Raw genomic sequence first — 15,813 nt, 5'->3', positions numbered from 1 at the left:
AGCCCATGTAATGATCCTTTTGAGGATGCCCATTTCATACCCAATCGTGATACTGTGAGACCTGTTACCAATGAACCTGTTAACTCACAGACTCACCGCAGAGAGGAAGAAGACCATGCAGGAGAGGGAGAAGCCACTGGTATAACCAAGATAACCTGCAGAGTGCAAGAACACAAGCCTCAGACACACCTCAAAAAATACATATAGGCACAATAACTATAATTGTTATTGTGATGAAACAGATTTTATGTAAGCTCAATTTGAGCTTCCTCTCCTGCAGGAGAGCAGAACCTGAAGGCTGCATTAAATTCAGTTTACACCATACAATACAAGGAAACACAGACACTGAGTTTTTTTCTAAAGACCTGAAATAATTAATGGCCTTGTTGTACACAAACTGTCAAAAGCATTACTCTGAGGAATTGTTGAGTATGATACAGCTGAGGGACATACCCAGGTGTTTCATCAGGGTTAGTGGGAGGATGATGCAGACAGTGACGATGATGATAAGGTAGTTTCCATTCATGAACCAGTCGCTAGGTGCAGAACACAAGACATCAGACACAAAAACAGTAAAGCGTATGCACAAACTGCATTTGGAACAAAAGTGAGGACAGCTCTGTTGTAAAATACAATTTTACAAATTGTCCCAGGGGCAGGAAATAAAATGTAGGCTTGTGATATATTTACTACCATTATGAGTGGCTGTCAGTTAAGAGTCATTGTTCTGTCATACTTGTGTCCATGAAAAGTTTCAAACAATCCTATCATTTGGACAGTGTAAACACAACTAAACATGGTGACACGAGAAAGTTATCATATAGTTATTGTTGAAATCACTGCAGAAAAAAGTTACTACTTAAATCACTATTACTTTTTTCCTCAAAACATTCCTCCAGTCTTGCTGTGTTTTTGGAGAGTCTGCTGCTGACTTACTTCACACCCTGATATACTACCTCCAGTGTTAAGCTTGAGCTTAATTCCATCTCGCAAAGTGTACCTTTCTGATAAGGAACACAACCAGAGCTCCGAAGGAATGCAATCTATGATGCCCACAAAATGTAGTTAAAAGCAGAAGTGTCAGCACTTGTAAAATGGTCACATTGCCTTTCCCTTCAGCAACCCAATTGCACCAAGAAAGTTAAGATCACGGGTTAGTTCCACTGAATGAATTAATCCACTTGTACTAAGCAGGGTAATGGCACATGACTAGAAAAATAACCTCTCAATGTCCAAACACAGCCTATCAGCCTATCCTATTGGTTGATCATAAAAAAATCACTGTGACCAGGGGATCACACCAGAGCAGGAAACACTTGTTTGAATTTCGTCAGTTGTACAGGCTTTCACTGAAGTGAAAGTGACTGTTCACAGAAGTGTAATGGGATTATGCCTGATAAATGTTTTACAGTTAACAAAACTGTAAAACATTCAGTTGATTCTTTGGTGTGAGCATAGTGAAACAGAGAAAACACATTCAGGTACAGCTAATAACACAAAGCTCTTAAGGTAAGTGATGTTTAATATCAGGCTTTATTAGGAGCATCTATGGAATATCTAGCACAGTGGACAGTGCACAGTGACCCTCGGTGGATATATCAGTAAACTGACTAAATAAGATCCATTATGGAGTAGTTTTAAAGGAACACCCAAACAGTGAACTCCATAGGGCGGAGTACTCAGTCTCCTCCTACTCATGTTGCACACGCCTGCAATCTGCGACATTGAGAGGACTCTGTTGTAATGTTTGTGGATGACACCACCATCATCGACTGGATAATGAGAATTTGCGAGGATATAACAATCTTGCAGTGTGATGCACAGATAACAATCTTGCAGAGTGATGCACAGATAACAACCTGCAGCTCGATGTCAAGAAAATCGAGGAGTTGATTGTTGATTTTAGAAAAAGCGAGGCAAAGACACACCACTGTCTACACCAGTAGAGCTGAGGAGGATGAACAGATTCTCTCTATTGTCACTCCCAACTTTCTGCTGTGCTGAGGTTGGTGACTAGAGCACAAAATGTGGATCAATCTATAGCTGAAAAAAATGATTTCAGTATGAACATATTTTGTTGATTTCAAAGTTGTTAGCAGTACTCACTCAGAGCTGGATGTCTGGCCAAGAAAAGCTTGGATGACAAGTGGTAACTCAGATTTCACTATGAACAGGTAGCTGGACATGGCTGCAGGATCAGAAAAGAAACTGTGTTTATTAGTGTACATGACCAGATGTATTACACATTCCCTTAAAACTGTGATGTTCTGGTACATTTTAGTTAGATGAAGGTATAAATATTATCTTTATTAAAAAGGAAGGAAGGAAGGAAATAACAATAAGAACAATAATAATGATTCCAAGGTAAATGGTTTACCCATTAACCACACACAAAGATATGTTTTTAGTCTGCCTTAAACACTGTCGTAGCAGACCTTAGTGCATGTGGTAGAGAATTCCAGAGAGCAGGACAACAGTGACTTCAGGCATCATGAGCTGATTTTGGAATTTATTCTAGGTATTGCGAGGAGACTTCTTTTTGTTGATCAAAGGGATCTGTCTGTTGTGTATTCAGTGAGCATGTCAATGACATAGGAAGGAGCTAAGCCGTTCATAGCCATTCATTCATATTTGAAAATATGTAATCTTTGTTTTATTGAGAGACAGTGAATAGAAGTTAAAATACGAGTGATATGTTCATCTTATCACGTGTGACATAGACATTTCAAATACCACACCTATATGCCAGTGTTTTACCTCCAATGTTATGCAGTGTTATTGTGACAGCTGCTATAATCTTTCCTGGATGACCAAAAGCCCTCAGGCCAAGCTGTTCATAGGCACGAATACCTGAGGAGACCAATAACAAAAGAACCATGTAACAAAACTGACTGTGGTCATTCAGGCATCTGTATAGGACTAGTAGCTAAATTGGCCTCATACACAGAAGGGGGAAGAGAAGATATTTTTGAAAAGCTTGAGCTCTGTGACCAGTATTATCTAAAATAAATGAATCCTTACCCACAACTCCAGCACTGCGTAGGAGCAGATGGATGGAATAACAGGACAGACAGGCAATACATGTCAAAAGGATCCTGTAAAACAACAGTAGATATGGTATGGTATGGAGGGTAATATAATTAAAGTCCAGATGAAAAGGCATTTCAAGACCATTCTGTATTGTGATATATTTCCAAATGAAACATGTTAGGAATAACATTGGGAGGAATTCCATTTGAACATTGAAAAGTGGGCATAATACACATGATGAATTACAGTGATTCAGATTTGGTTAGATTTCGCTCAGTTGTCCGTCATGTATTGAAAGTAAATATCACACTTGCGCAGTAAAACTGTTGGTACCTGCTTCATGTGTGTAAAAGTGGACAATCTTAAAGAGCCACTTGGGATTAATGTAGATTTCTTAGGGTTTTGGACTGAGATATGTGGAAATTTGGTGCTTTGTTGGTTAACATAATCTTGTGTAATCTTTGAGGCAAAGTATTTATTTGAGAAAACAAATTATTGATAGTCAATTCCTGCTGGGATTATCTATTACAAATGCATAAAAACTCATGTACAAAGTAATATCATGAAAACGAACATTGGAAAGCAACAACAGAATGTTTATTATTCTTGTAATTTTAGCCTGAAATATTGGGAATTTTTCAAGTTTCAGATATATAAAGAGTTAATTTATCTATGATGGGATGCCCCTGTCTCAACTTGTTAGAAATGTGCTGCTGGCATGAAATTCATATATTTGCAAAAATCAACTGGCTTGATGAGGTAAAATATTAAATATATTGATTTTATACTGTTTTCAACTGAGCATATTTCAAAAAGGAAATTATTGCATTTGGTTTTAGTAATGTTTAATACAGTGTCCCAGCTTCTTTGGAATTGGGGTTGTATATGTCATAACTACATATGGCATAATCCACAACAAAGTGTTGTGTAATATTTACCTTGTCTGCTCCTGTGTGCCTGTTTGTCTGCTGTCTGTCGTTTTCAGGGAACCACTGAGGTACAGAATGTTAGTGTATCAGTTGTACTCTCCGTACCAAAGGGTGTATTTTTTGGTACTTACAGGAAGAGGACGATGCCGGTGTTTGACATGGCATATGAAAGACCCAGAATGCCACTGCCCATGATGGCATTGCTCAAGTTGAAGACAGACATTCCAAAGGAGGTTTTACCCTCAAACTAAAAAAGACATAAAAGTGGAATATTAACTTCAAAGACACCTCAACAATGATTTCATGTTAGGCTGCATATTGTGATGTTACATCACCATTGAACATAGTATAGTGTCTAAGGCAATGCAATACCTTTCAGCTTCCTAATAACAAATCATGCAACCATGTCTTCTACAACATGCTTTGATATGCAACCCTGAGCATTTGTATTTTGGGGGTAAACAACCACCCTGGATTGTGTTAATTTTTCAGACATTTTATCAAAACACGTTAATTACTCTCTGTAGACTTTCTGGACCCCCTCCTTGCCTTATAGTTTTGTTAGGTCCATTTGAACATGATGATAACATAAGTAAAAATTTATGAATTATACACTGTAAGGAACACCAACAGGCTACATGGCCTCCGCCTTTCTCTCATACTCACATCAGTGAACTGAGATCTCTTTGATCCATCACTCTTGTGTTGCAGGAACTTTTCTTCCTCTGGTGGGACTCTGTAATATCCACCACAAGCAAAAAAGAAATACTGTATTTCTTCAATTTTAGATAATATTAACATCATTGGAAACACATGGGAAACATACCCTCCCTCCACAGGCACAGCACCGTCATGGTGATGATTACCATTTGATAGCTTCTGCAGTTCCATACTTATGACAGTTACATACAGTATAGGCTGCCTTGTTTCTTCAGGTAGATGGAAATTTATTGAAAAGTGAAATCTAAAAAAGAAGACAGAAAACACAAACATCTTAAAACCACCTCATGTAGAATATTTGCACATTTAATCATTTTATATTGACTACAGAAAAATCTGTAGAGAATTATCAAAATGTAAACTGGTTACAACTGTTTATTTTTTTATGGATAGTTAAAAATACTGTGATACAAATCCTTATACATACATACATACATAATAAAAAAACTTCTTACATAGCTAACCCTCTAGCCACGTTAGCTAGCAGCATGGCTCAAGAGATGTTAAGGCTAATTGCTTCAACACTTTTGGTCCAGAGTGAAATAATTCTAATAATAAAGTTTGTTTAGCACTTCTCAAAACCAGACATTACGCCCAACCAATGAATTTTAAATTTTAAATTATTCAAAAATTAAATTAATGACAGAAAGCCTTTTGCATGCTTAAACGCATACTTATTGTTACATTTCAAGTTAAGTCAACATCATTTATACAACCCAAAGCTGTGGAACTTATGACACCATCTTAACATAAAAATGGCCAAAGGAGTGGTGATCTCTCTTTGGGCACAAACAGACATGTTCACATGAAAAAACAAAACAAAAAACTCTGATCAAATACCACTGTTTCCATGAAGTTACTAAGTACAAGAAAACTGCTGATAGGCCTGATATCTGTTGGCTCCTGTAAAATTTCCTTTTGGTTTTGGGGGAAAGCAATAACTTTTGCAGCTTTCCAGGCTTTGTGGCACACAAGGAAATTATTTGCTAATATGTTTGCCATAACACCTTTAAAAGGTGATGATATGTCAGTGTTGTAGGTTGCTCTACTACACTCACACGTAAAAAAAAAAAAAAAAAAAAAAAAAAAAAAAAAAAAAAAATAATAATAATAATAATAATAAAGCTTTAATCTTTAATCTTTAAGTATTTGAAGTTATTTAGTTTTAAGCAGAATTTTTGGAGTGAGTGAGAGATACTCATCCTGTTGTCCAGTAGTAAATGTATTGAGATTTATATTTTAGAAAGTGGATTACACAAGTTCATTATCTACATTCAACATCATGTCTCAGAACACAAGTACACATCTAACCCACAGACCACACTCTGTTTGCTCAGAATGCACAAGTGGAATAGCCAAAAGACAATCTCTTATCCACAGATTCTTCAGGTCAGACACTATGGCTTAATCCTATTGACATTTGGTTGGTATCATCTCATGTTTCTACAGTTAAAAAATGCCCCAATGACTATTTTAAGGCAAATGCAATTACAGCTGAAACATTACTCAATCAGTCAATTGACAGAAAAAAAATGCCAAAATTACTAGTTCCTAATTCCTTTAGTCTTCTTTGACATTAAACTGAATAGCTTTTTTTGTTTTGGATTTTTGGTTGGGCAAAACAAGACATTTCAATATTTCAGCTGGGGCTTTAGGAAACTCTTACTGGATCCAGTGGTAGAGTTAGGGTTTGACAGGAAGGAATTGGAATAACAACCTCTTAGGGGCCCCCAAAGCCCCAGGTTCACTCAACTCCAGTGGAACAGCAGTGTGTTGACGAAAAAAGCCAGAGTATCTCACAAGTGTCATGGCTGTGGCTATGACTTCCAGAAGCTGATGGATTCTCTAAAAGTCTTCGGTCTGTCCAGAAGCAGAACTGCTGCTGTAACGTGAATTTCCCCCCATTGTGGGATAAATAAAGTCTATCTTATCTTATCTTAACTGCTCCAAGTGAGGCACGCTCAAAAAAAACAAAAAAACAATACAAAAACCAAAAAAAAAAACCCAAAAAACACATCTGTCCATCCATGGCCAACATCAAAACAGCTGAGCAGTGTGCACAGTGTGCATTACCATGCTGCAATGACCACAAGCCAGTGAATGTGATTAGTGATACTGTGCTGACTAATAAAGCTCTTGCAAAAGTTCAGGCAGGAAGAGTATTCTTAGGCCTGTATCTTATTTCTCATGCCATCTTGCATTCACTCCTCTCCTCACACATTCTCACTTAATTTCTTTCCTGTCATTGTCTAGGGCTGTCATTGTGATTTTTATTAGCTGTTCTTATCAGCTGGTCACATCTATCCAACAGCACAGTGACACATATAGATGTGAGATGATCTCTCTCTCTCTCTCTCTCTCTCTCTCTTTCTCTCTCTCTCTCTCTCTCTCTCTCATGTGCACCTCTCCACATCCCCACCACCACCCAATCTTCACAGATTGATCAGTTTCATCATTTCATAGCCTCATCACCCTGTCAGTCAAGGGAGTCATCAGCCACCACCGGTGTCTGGACTCCTCCATGGAGGGATTTATTTTGCTGCTGCTTGAGCAGACACCCATTGATTATCTAATTTATACTATTAGTATCTATCTAACTATCTTTGTGTAGACTCTAATTTCCAAAGACATTCTGACTTCAGACCTAATTATCACATGTCATCTGCCATAATAAACAATTATCTTTACTTAATTCACTTGTTTCTCCTGACTGAAATGTAGATTTGGTAGGTGTTAGCGTGTAAGAAGTTACTGTAACCTAAATGTAACCCAGTACAGTAGCAACATCAATTAAAACTAGCTACGCTGAGAAATATGAATACGTTTCAAAAGAAGTCAATCAATAAATAAATATTTTTATGTGTTTCTTATAGTTAATCATACTTTCTGAAAAGTTTTACAAGCAATGATATAATAATTAGAATATATGGTATAATCTGCATTATGTAAGTTGCTAAAGACCTGAGGATTTAAAAAAAAAACAAAAAAAAACCTACAAGCAAATTTGTTTGTGAATACATGCCACTAAATTATATCACCTGAAATTAATGTTGACAAGTGCATTCGAACAGGTCCTGTCTTATTACCTAATCTTGAGGCCATGTAACAGGCACTTGCAATTTTTAAATTTTATTTATATTTGTATATCACCAATGTTAACCATTTAGATTTTGGAATGTTTGTGTCCATCTGATTAATGTAAGTCCAATAGTCATTGTCTTTTAACTCAGTTCCTACTTTTTACCAACTCTCAAGGGAAATATCTGCCTCTTTACCTGTTAAATGCTCCACTATGTTCACTAACTAGTCTCTAACTGTACCTGTAAGTGGTTTGTTGCTGAACAGGTAATGTACATTCCATTTATCAGAGCTTTATCTCTGAAAAAAGCTGTTTGCTGTGGCTGAACCCAAAAGCTGTGGATTTTAAAATCAAAACAATGAAGTGAAAGATGCTAAAAAGTTCTGCAGACCTGAGGGGAGCAGCAGAATTGTTAATAGTTCTCTGTGGGTTTGTTACTATGATTCCTTTCACATTATAGATAGTAATTTAATCCATTTGTAATGTAAAACTACTGTCTATAGCTGTTTACTGTATATTGTGGTGGAACGTCAACTGTTTATTGCTGTCCTGGGCCTCCAAGACCAGAGCTAATCCAGCCCTGGAGTTTAACAGCAGTTTATAAAATCTGAATCCAGTTAGAAATCTTCTTATGGAAACTTTATTAACTCCGCCTATTTAGCTATAGATTTCAACTATTTTAAATGAAAAATTACCAGATGAATAGATCTGCATTGCTTTTTGCTAATAAAAACAATACATTTGGCTCACAGAACAAAACCTTATCCAGAATTGTAATATATTAATAATACAATTTGCATTGGTAAGCCAATTTAAAAGGTAATGTGGCTTTACAGATAAGAAGCTGGAGTGAAGCCAAGTCTGGATGGCTCCAGTTTTGGCTGTTTCCTCCCTGTAGGCCTCAGTATTGAGAGACAATGTGATAACAGCTGAGAATGACCTCCCTCCTCAAACATGACTGAGCTGGCTCCTAAGACATTGACATTTTGTACAGTAGCTGTCACATGGACTACATTTGTAAATACTGTCCCTATGCAGAGAGACATTTTATGTTTATCATGCACTGTATCACATTACTATATTTATGTTTTCCAGAGAGAAATCAAGTAATCATATCTTAATTAGATGGACATACATTTGATTATAGCATTGTCATTGTGGTTTTTGTGCTCACTTATAAAATTGCAAACTGACAACTCACATGTAATCATAGAATTGATCCAGAGCAGCAACAGGATTTATTTGTCTCTTCAAAGGTTATAAGTCACATGGCACTGGTCCTACTTTAATGATACTTAGAAGAAGGGTGCACGTTTGCTCCTTCTTGTGTTTCATCATATTAAAAAAGCATCGTTTAGCCTGATGACTCTAAATTTCTGACTGTGATCACATAATAATTGATAGGATCCCAGCTTGCTTAACAAATTTCACATGATTATTACACACACAATCCAATAGTTGTTTGCACCTGCTTTTTATATTAGGTGAATACATTCAACTATATAGGACAATATTCCATACAAAATCCCAAATGCCAGTTGTGAATATTAAAGAAACTTGTCAGTAGAGTATATAAAAGTCAAAGTCAAGCTGTTATCTGACTTATTGCGATGCACTTACACCCACCCACTCTCTGCACCAATCAGGTTCAAGAATTTCTTGCCAGTGCTTTTTGGCCAAGGACATGTACAACTGTAAACAGAAACTTGTACTTATGACAGACTCTGCACTGTAACGTGCCTTCAGTGGGTCGTTGAGAATCAAATCATTATTTATGCAACAACAACCAACAGAGTATGAACATGAATTTAATTTTAAATTTACATAATGTCCAGATGTTGGTTTAACAAAATTTAGCCTACATAGAAACTAGCAGATGTAAACTTGCATAGACATGCAAACTGAAATGATTACATGGAACTGAATAGACGCTAAGTAGGTTAAGTAAGCAAAGAAACATATTTAAAGGAATAGTTCAACATTGTGGGAGTACCTTTGCTTTCTTAGAGTGATATATTCAGATCGATATCAGTCCAATATCTGTCTTAAGTACAAAACTGGAGGCAGGATGTGGTTAGCCTAGCTGAACATAAAGTCTGGAAGCAGGGGAAAACAGCTAGCCTAACTCTGTCCAAAGTTGAGAAACACACCTACAAACACTTCTAAAGCTCACTGATTAACTTGTCTAAATGTTTGATCTGAAAACATGAGAAACGTGAAAATGTGCAATATCCATCTGTGAAGAGAAAGTGAATAATTGCATCTCCAAAAATTACTTAACTATTCCTTTAAGGAAATTCTGCATGTTCATGATTCCCTTTATTTCTCATTTCACATTTCTGAAAAGAAAAATTTAATTAGTTCTGAAGACAACACTTTTTGACATTATTCAAAGAGTTTATAAACATCTTATAAGCCTTCAGAAAAACATGCTGTTTTCATCTGACCTGGACAGTATTACAATCTGCCACACATTAAAGTAAGATGGAACATATGGTGTACGATGTGTCCTTGAATGATGACGCCCTGTCCTATTTTCCAAACATGGAATGTCTAGATATACAGCTTATGTAACACTATCTCCTTTTTTCATGTGTTTTAGTCTTTTTATTAAATGTGCAGCACATTATAAAAATATACTGAATATTTTTATTCAATTTGTATCAATCCTCTATCTATAGACACAGATCTCTCTTGAGATAGTTAGATCTCTATGACAATCATGTGCTGAGGCTCACGTTTACCTCGACAATGTTGAAAATGTAACATAGCCAAAAGACTAGGATTCCATATTTATACAAAATAGATACCAGATTACCTCAATGTTATGCAAAAACTCTTAATATTGTAGCCACCCCTGACTTTGTTAACAAAGCATTCATAACTCATTTGAAAAATAATTAGGAACAAAACAAATTTTAGTAGATTAGAAATAACATTACAATGTCAGGAAGAATCATGCTCAAGCTCATTTATAGTATGTTAAGCTACTTAATGTTTATATCTAAATAAATGAATAATAAATAAATAAATTGAACCACAGCTGCATAAACTGGGCATACAATTAATGAGTCTGTAAGCCAAAATTAAAGCCTCTGAGTACGGTTGGTACCACTTACAAAGCTGTAGTCTTCTCCCATGGTTCTTCACTCTTCCAGAGCAGACCTCCTCACGTTGCCAAAGCATGTGGCAACATAGTAGCTCAAAATCAGCCAGAAGTATGGAGTGACTTACCTCCAGAAGCAGGCTTGGCTGACTCTGTGAGGCAGAGCAGCAAACTGTGTGGTGAAGTTCTTGTTGGTGACCCAATGGTGTAGTTTTGGCTAGCAGGATGATAATGCTGGCCTCTTTTTGGATGCCAGCAAAGAAACATAGAACATATCTGGGAGAGGCTGGGAAGAGGGGAGCAAATGTGGGAGCAGGCAGGGAGGACAGAGGGCTGTTGAAAATGACGGTTTCAAGTTTCTTGTGATGTCACATATAGAGACACTCCTCCTCCTCTACAAAAAAATCAAAGTTAACTGTGACTTTCTGTCAGGGATCTGGTGATGGATTGCTCTATGAAGAATTCAATGGGCTCCTACGGTGTGCTCATACACACTGGGCCTATTGAATTGTTTCCATGTTTCTACTCTTTTCCCATGTCCTCTGTGCTGTGGTAACAGTGGAAATATGGTGAGGTGATATGCACAGGGTATAAGAGCCTGGCTGCTGGTTTGCAGCTCTGCATTAGAAACAAAGTAGAAAAAACTAGCTCTATTAGATCAGTGTGGAAATGTTCCACAGAAAAGTAAATATGTAACCCAGCATTCCACAGAAATGCCCAAAGTGACCTCACTCCTACAGCTGAACATAGTTGTTTGAAACAACACATGCTCCAGGATACACACATTCCCATGAGATATTTTGGTGTACTGTTTCCACTCAGGAGCACAGTTTCAACTGAGTGTTGTTGCTTCATGAAGTGTGTGCTGAAGTTTGGCTGCAATATTCCTCAAGACATTAAATCCATCATTGTATGATTTATGGTGTACAAAATATTTGGAATTGTATTTCAAATTGTTCTGAAAAGGACTATTTAAGTTCAGGAAACAAAATCAAAGTCAGTCTCTGGTGGTGGTTCTTCTTCGTCAGAGAGTTCAGTTCTGTCAGAGGATAATTCCTCTTCCACAGGGGGCAGCACCGCCCTGGTTCTCCTCCCTCTTGAAGCTGAGGGGGCCCTAGTGGGCTTGTCCGGGTGCTATAGGTGGATACAGGTGATAAGTCCACAGTCCAGGATGTGTCGAGCGGGAACCCATGATCTCTCTTTTGGGCCGTACCCTTCCCAATTGGCCAAATACTGAAGGCCCCAACCCCGGCGGCATGAGTGCAGCGAGCAGTGTACAGAGTAGGCGAGTCGAGGAGGTAGAAGTGGTGGTTCTGTGGGCATGAGAGGACTCTCAGGCTTAACTTGGGTGACGTGGAATGTGGGATGAACTCTCATGGAGCGGGGAAGGCTTAACCTTATCGCTGTGGGACTGATGATTCTCTGGATGGGGAAAGGTCTGATGAACCTGGGAGCCATCTTCCTGAATTCTACCCTGAGCGAGAGGTCCTGAGTGTCTAGCCACACCCTCTGACCTTTGTGGTATTCTGATGCCTGTGTACAGCGATGGTTGGCAGTGATGGTGTGGAATCTGGATGATATGATGGCAGTGGCTCCCAGTAGGCTGCAGAACTCTCTCCTGAATATGGATGTGAACTGGGGTCCTCGATCCAACACCATGTCAACTGGGAGGCCATGAAGACAGTAGATGTGGTGCAACATCAGCTCTGCAGTTTCCTTAGCTGAGAGAAGCTTGGAAAGGGGGATGAAGTAGGCCATCTAGTGGAATCGGTGGTGCAGTGGTAACACTGTCGCCTCACACAGCTAGAAGGTCCCGGGTTCGATTCCCACCTGGGGCGCTGTGGGTGCTGAGTGCGTGTCCTCCACCATGCCTTGGGTGCCTGCTGCCCTTTATCTCGAGGAAAGGGGTGTTTCTGTGTTCTCCCCGTGTTCAGCTAGGAGATCCTCCATAAAATGTAACCCCCCCACTCCTGGTCTGCCTCGGAGGAAGGACTACCAGGATGGGTCAAAAGCGGAGAAGAATTTCACCAAGCATGGCGTGTGCATATACTATGTGGTGTGACTTTCTTTCCCTTGGGACAGAGGGAGTCCGTTGACTAAGTCCAGAGAGAGATGTGGGACCAGGGACGATGCGGGATAGGCAAGGGCTGGAGGAGGCCAGCTGGGGCATGATGAGATAGCTTCTGCTGGTTGCACACGGCACATGCGCTGATGAATCCCCTGACATCCTCTTCCAAGGCCACCACCAAAACCGCTGGTGGAGGACATCCCGAGTGCGTTGGACACCGGGGTGACAGGTGAGCTTGGACGAGTATACCCACTGAAGAATGACAGAACGTAGGTTCTGAGGGATGAACAACTGATCCAGAGGGCAGGTGCTGGGCCCGAGCTGGTTTTCTGTGGCTGCTCTCACCCTCTCCCCACTCTCTCAGGTGACAGGGGCTAAAAGGCAGGAGTTGGGCAAAATGGGCGTGGTCTTAGTCGCTCTCTCCTCCTCCTGAAACTGACATGAGAGAACATCAGGCTTGATGTTCCGAGAGCCAGGTCTGTAGGAGAGGACGAAGTTGAGGCAGGTGAAGAATAGAAACCACTGAGCCTGTCTGGAGTTGAGGCTTTGAGTTGTCCGGATATACTCCAGGTTTTTGTGGTCGGTCCAGACCTGGAAAGGCGTCTTCGTTCCCTTGAGCCAGTGTCGGCATTTTTCCAATGACATCTTTATGGCCAGTAGTTCCCAGTTACCAATGTCATAGTTCCTCTCTGCAGGAGACAGGTGTCGAGAGAAGAATGCGCAGGGTTGGAGCTTCTGGTCGGACAGTACGGCTCCTATCCCAACGTCCGAGGCATCCACTTCCACAATGAACTGGTGGTCTGGGTTGGGTATCTGGAAGATGGGTGCTGAGATGAACTGGGCCTCAAGCGTTTCAAAGGCCCTCTCTGCTGTGGCGGAGCATTGTGGGACGGTCGCCTGTCTGAGGCAGATTTGGTGGCAGGTGCTCCACCCCAGGATGACTCTGGTGGTCCAATCAATGTGTGGGTTAGGACGTCTGAGCCAGGGGTAACCCAGGATGAGAGGAATGTGTAGGGATTTTAGGACGTGGAACTGAATTGTTTCATGGTTGCCGGACATCAGAATCTGAACAGTGGTGGTCTGGTGGTGAGGTTCCCAGAAGATGGCCTTCGGGGATGTTGGTGGACACAGGTCAAGGCAGAGGGACTCATGGAATGTTCAGCTGGGGAGTCTGCACCTCATCTATTATGCTGGCATCAGCCCCAGAGTCAATGAATGTCGGCAGTGTATGAGAGCCTTCTGGGAGGAGTGGAGGTGTGGCTCACCAGTATCTCCCCGACTACTGATAAGCCCTGCCTTTTGCTGGGCAGCAATAGAAAAAATGACCAGGCTGGCCACAGTGCATACAGAGATTCGCCTGACGTCATCTCTCGCTCTCTCCTCAAATGATAACCTGGTGCGCCCGAGTTGCATGGGTTCCAATCCTTCCTCCTGGGGTGGAGTCAGGGTGGATGCCATGGCAGCTGTGGGTGTTGCCCGAAGGTGAGTAGCGGGTTGGAATGCGGAGATCCACTGTGGTGGTCAACCTGATGACGCCATATAGGGATGATGGGAGATCATACGTCTCCATGTCATCCTTTATGTAATCAGCCAGACCGTACAGGTAGGTGTCTTGGAGGGCGGTGGTGTTCCATTCACTCTGGCAAGCCCGAGTCCAGAAGTCGATGGAAAAGTCCACCACTGACTGCTCCCCCTGGTGGAGATTCAGAGGACCTAGGGCTGCAGCGGCCCCTTGCACTTCCAGGCTGAAGACTTTGCGGAACTCTGTTGCAAATGCCTGGAAAGTCCCGCAGGCAGGTGTGGATCTCCCATTCGGCCATCACCTACAGGTGAGCCCTACCTGTCAGGTGGTTAATGGCAAAGGCTACCTTAGCTTGCTCGGAGGAGAAAGTGTGTTGTTGTAGGACGAACAGGATGGAGCAGTTTGTCAGAAAGGCATTACATGCCTCTGGGTCTCCATTATAACGCTCTGGGGTGCCCACCTGGGGTTTGCTGATGGGAGGAGGCAGAATGATGGGTGATGACTAAAGAGTGCCACTAGTCCCTGCTCCTGAGCAGTTGCGGATTGATGAACTGTTGCTGCTGTGGACGCCATCATGGCATCGTGTTGCTGAAGAACCTCCTCAATTCTTTTGAAGCAGTTCCTTGGGGAAGACGAGTGCGCTGGGTCCATGACTGACCAGATTGTAATGTAATGGGCTGGTTTAGGAACAGCGCTAACGGAATCCAGAAGTCTCTGAAGTCTCAGAGTCTGTACTGTGGCACACTTGGAACAGACAGCAGATTAAATGTTTGGTGAGCCAAACAGCAAGCAATTCTACTCAATCTTGAATTCAACAGTGTCAAGTCTAGAGACGTAGTCAGAGACAGAAGGTGAAGGTAATTACCAGGGGTGCAGAGAACAGGTGAGGTCAGGGACAGGTGAGGTCTATACCAGGAGGTCAATCCAAGAGTCTTGCATGAAGGCGAAGGACAATCTGGCACTGAGTGGGTGGAAGAGAGCCACTCAAGTATTGAACTGATTGGTGATGAGACCCAGGTGTGTGTCAGGTGATTGAACAGGTGGGCATGGTTAAACTGTGATGAGTGCTGGCTAAGGTGAGCAGATGAGAGGGAGAGTGGCAGCAGGTAAGAGTCGACGAGTGTGACAATTAAGGCAGTAATGGTGGTAAATGGTAGACTTCACAGGTACTGTATTGTCTCTATTTACAGGACATTTAATAAGCACTAGCACTTAAACAAGTGCAGACAATCATAGGTATATATCAAATTTCACTAAATGCATGATTTAATGTATTATTGTTGTTGTTGTTGTTGTTGTTGTTATACTATCAAATTCATGTATTTGAATAATGTTGAACTATTGGAGTTCACCTCTGGG

The 15,813-nt window shown here is 40.7% G+C and overlaps 1 protein-coding gene across 1 annotated transcript in view; it reads right to left on the bottom strand.

Annotated features, from left to right (window-relative positions):
- Positions 1 to 4,850, bottom strand: part of LOC143327066 (sodium-coupled neutral amino acid transporter 3-like) — a 10,778-nt gene extending 5,928 nt beyond the window's left edge. Inside the window, exons 1-8 of the mRNA XM_076741211.1 lie at positions 4,786 to 4,850; positions 4,626 to 4,695; positions 4,091 to 4,206; positions 3,022 to 3,095; positions 2,758 to 2,850; positions 2,107 to 2,188; positions 454 to 536; positions 97 to 155 (exon numbers count right to left, since the gene is read on the bottom strand). Coding sequence (XP_076597326.1) covers positions 97 to 155; positions 454 to 536; positions 2,107 to 2,188; positions 2,758 to 2,850; positions 3,022 to 3,095; positions 4,091 to 4,206; positions 4,626 to 4,695; positions 4,786 to 4,850 — 642 coding nt within the window. The remainder of the gene's footprint in view (positions 1 to 96; positions 156 to 453; positions 537 to 2,106; positions 2,189 to 2,757; positions 2,851 to 3,021; positions 3,096 to 4,090; positions 4,207 to 4,625; positions 4,696 to 4,785) is intronic.
- Between the last annotated feature and the right edge of the window lie 10,963 nt (positions 4,851 to 15,813).

The sequence above is a fragment of the Chaetodon auriga genome, chromosome 10, assembly GCF_051107435.1.
Source record: "Chaetodon auriga isolate fChaAug3 chromosome 10, fChaAug3.hap1, whole genome shotgun sequence".
In the NCBI taxonomy this organism is placed as follows: Eukaryota; Metazoa; Chordata; class Actinopteri; order Chaetodontiformes; family Chaetodontidae; genus Chaetodon; species Chaetodon auriga.
Note: the sequence above shows the minus strand (reverse complement) of the source record. Positions and strands in the feature narration are given on the sequence as shown.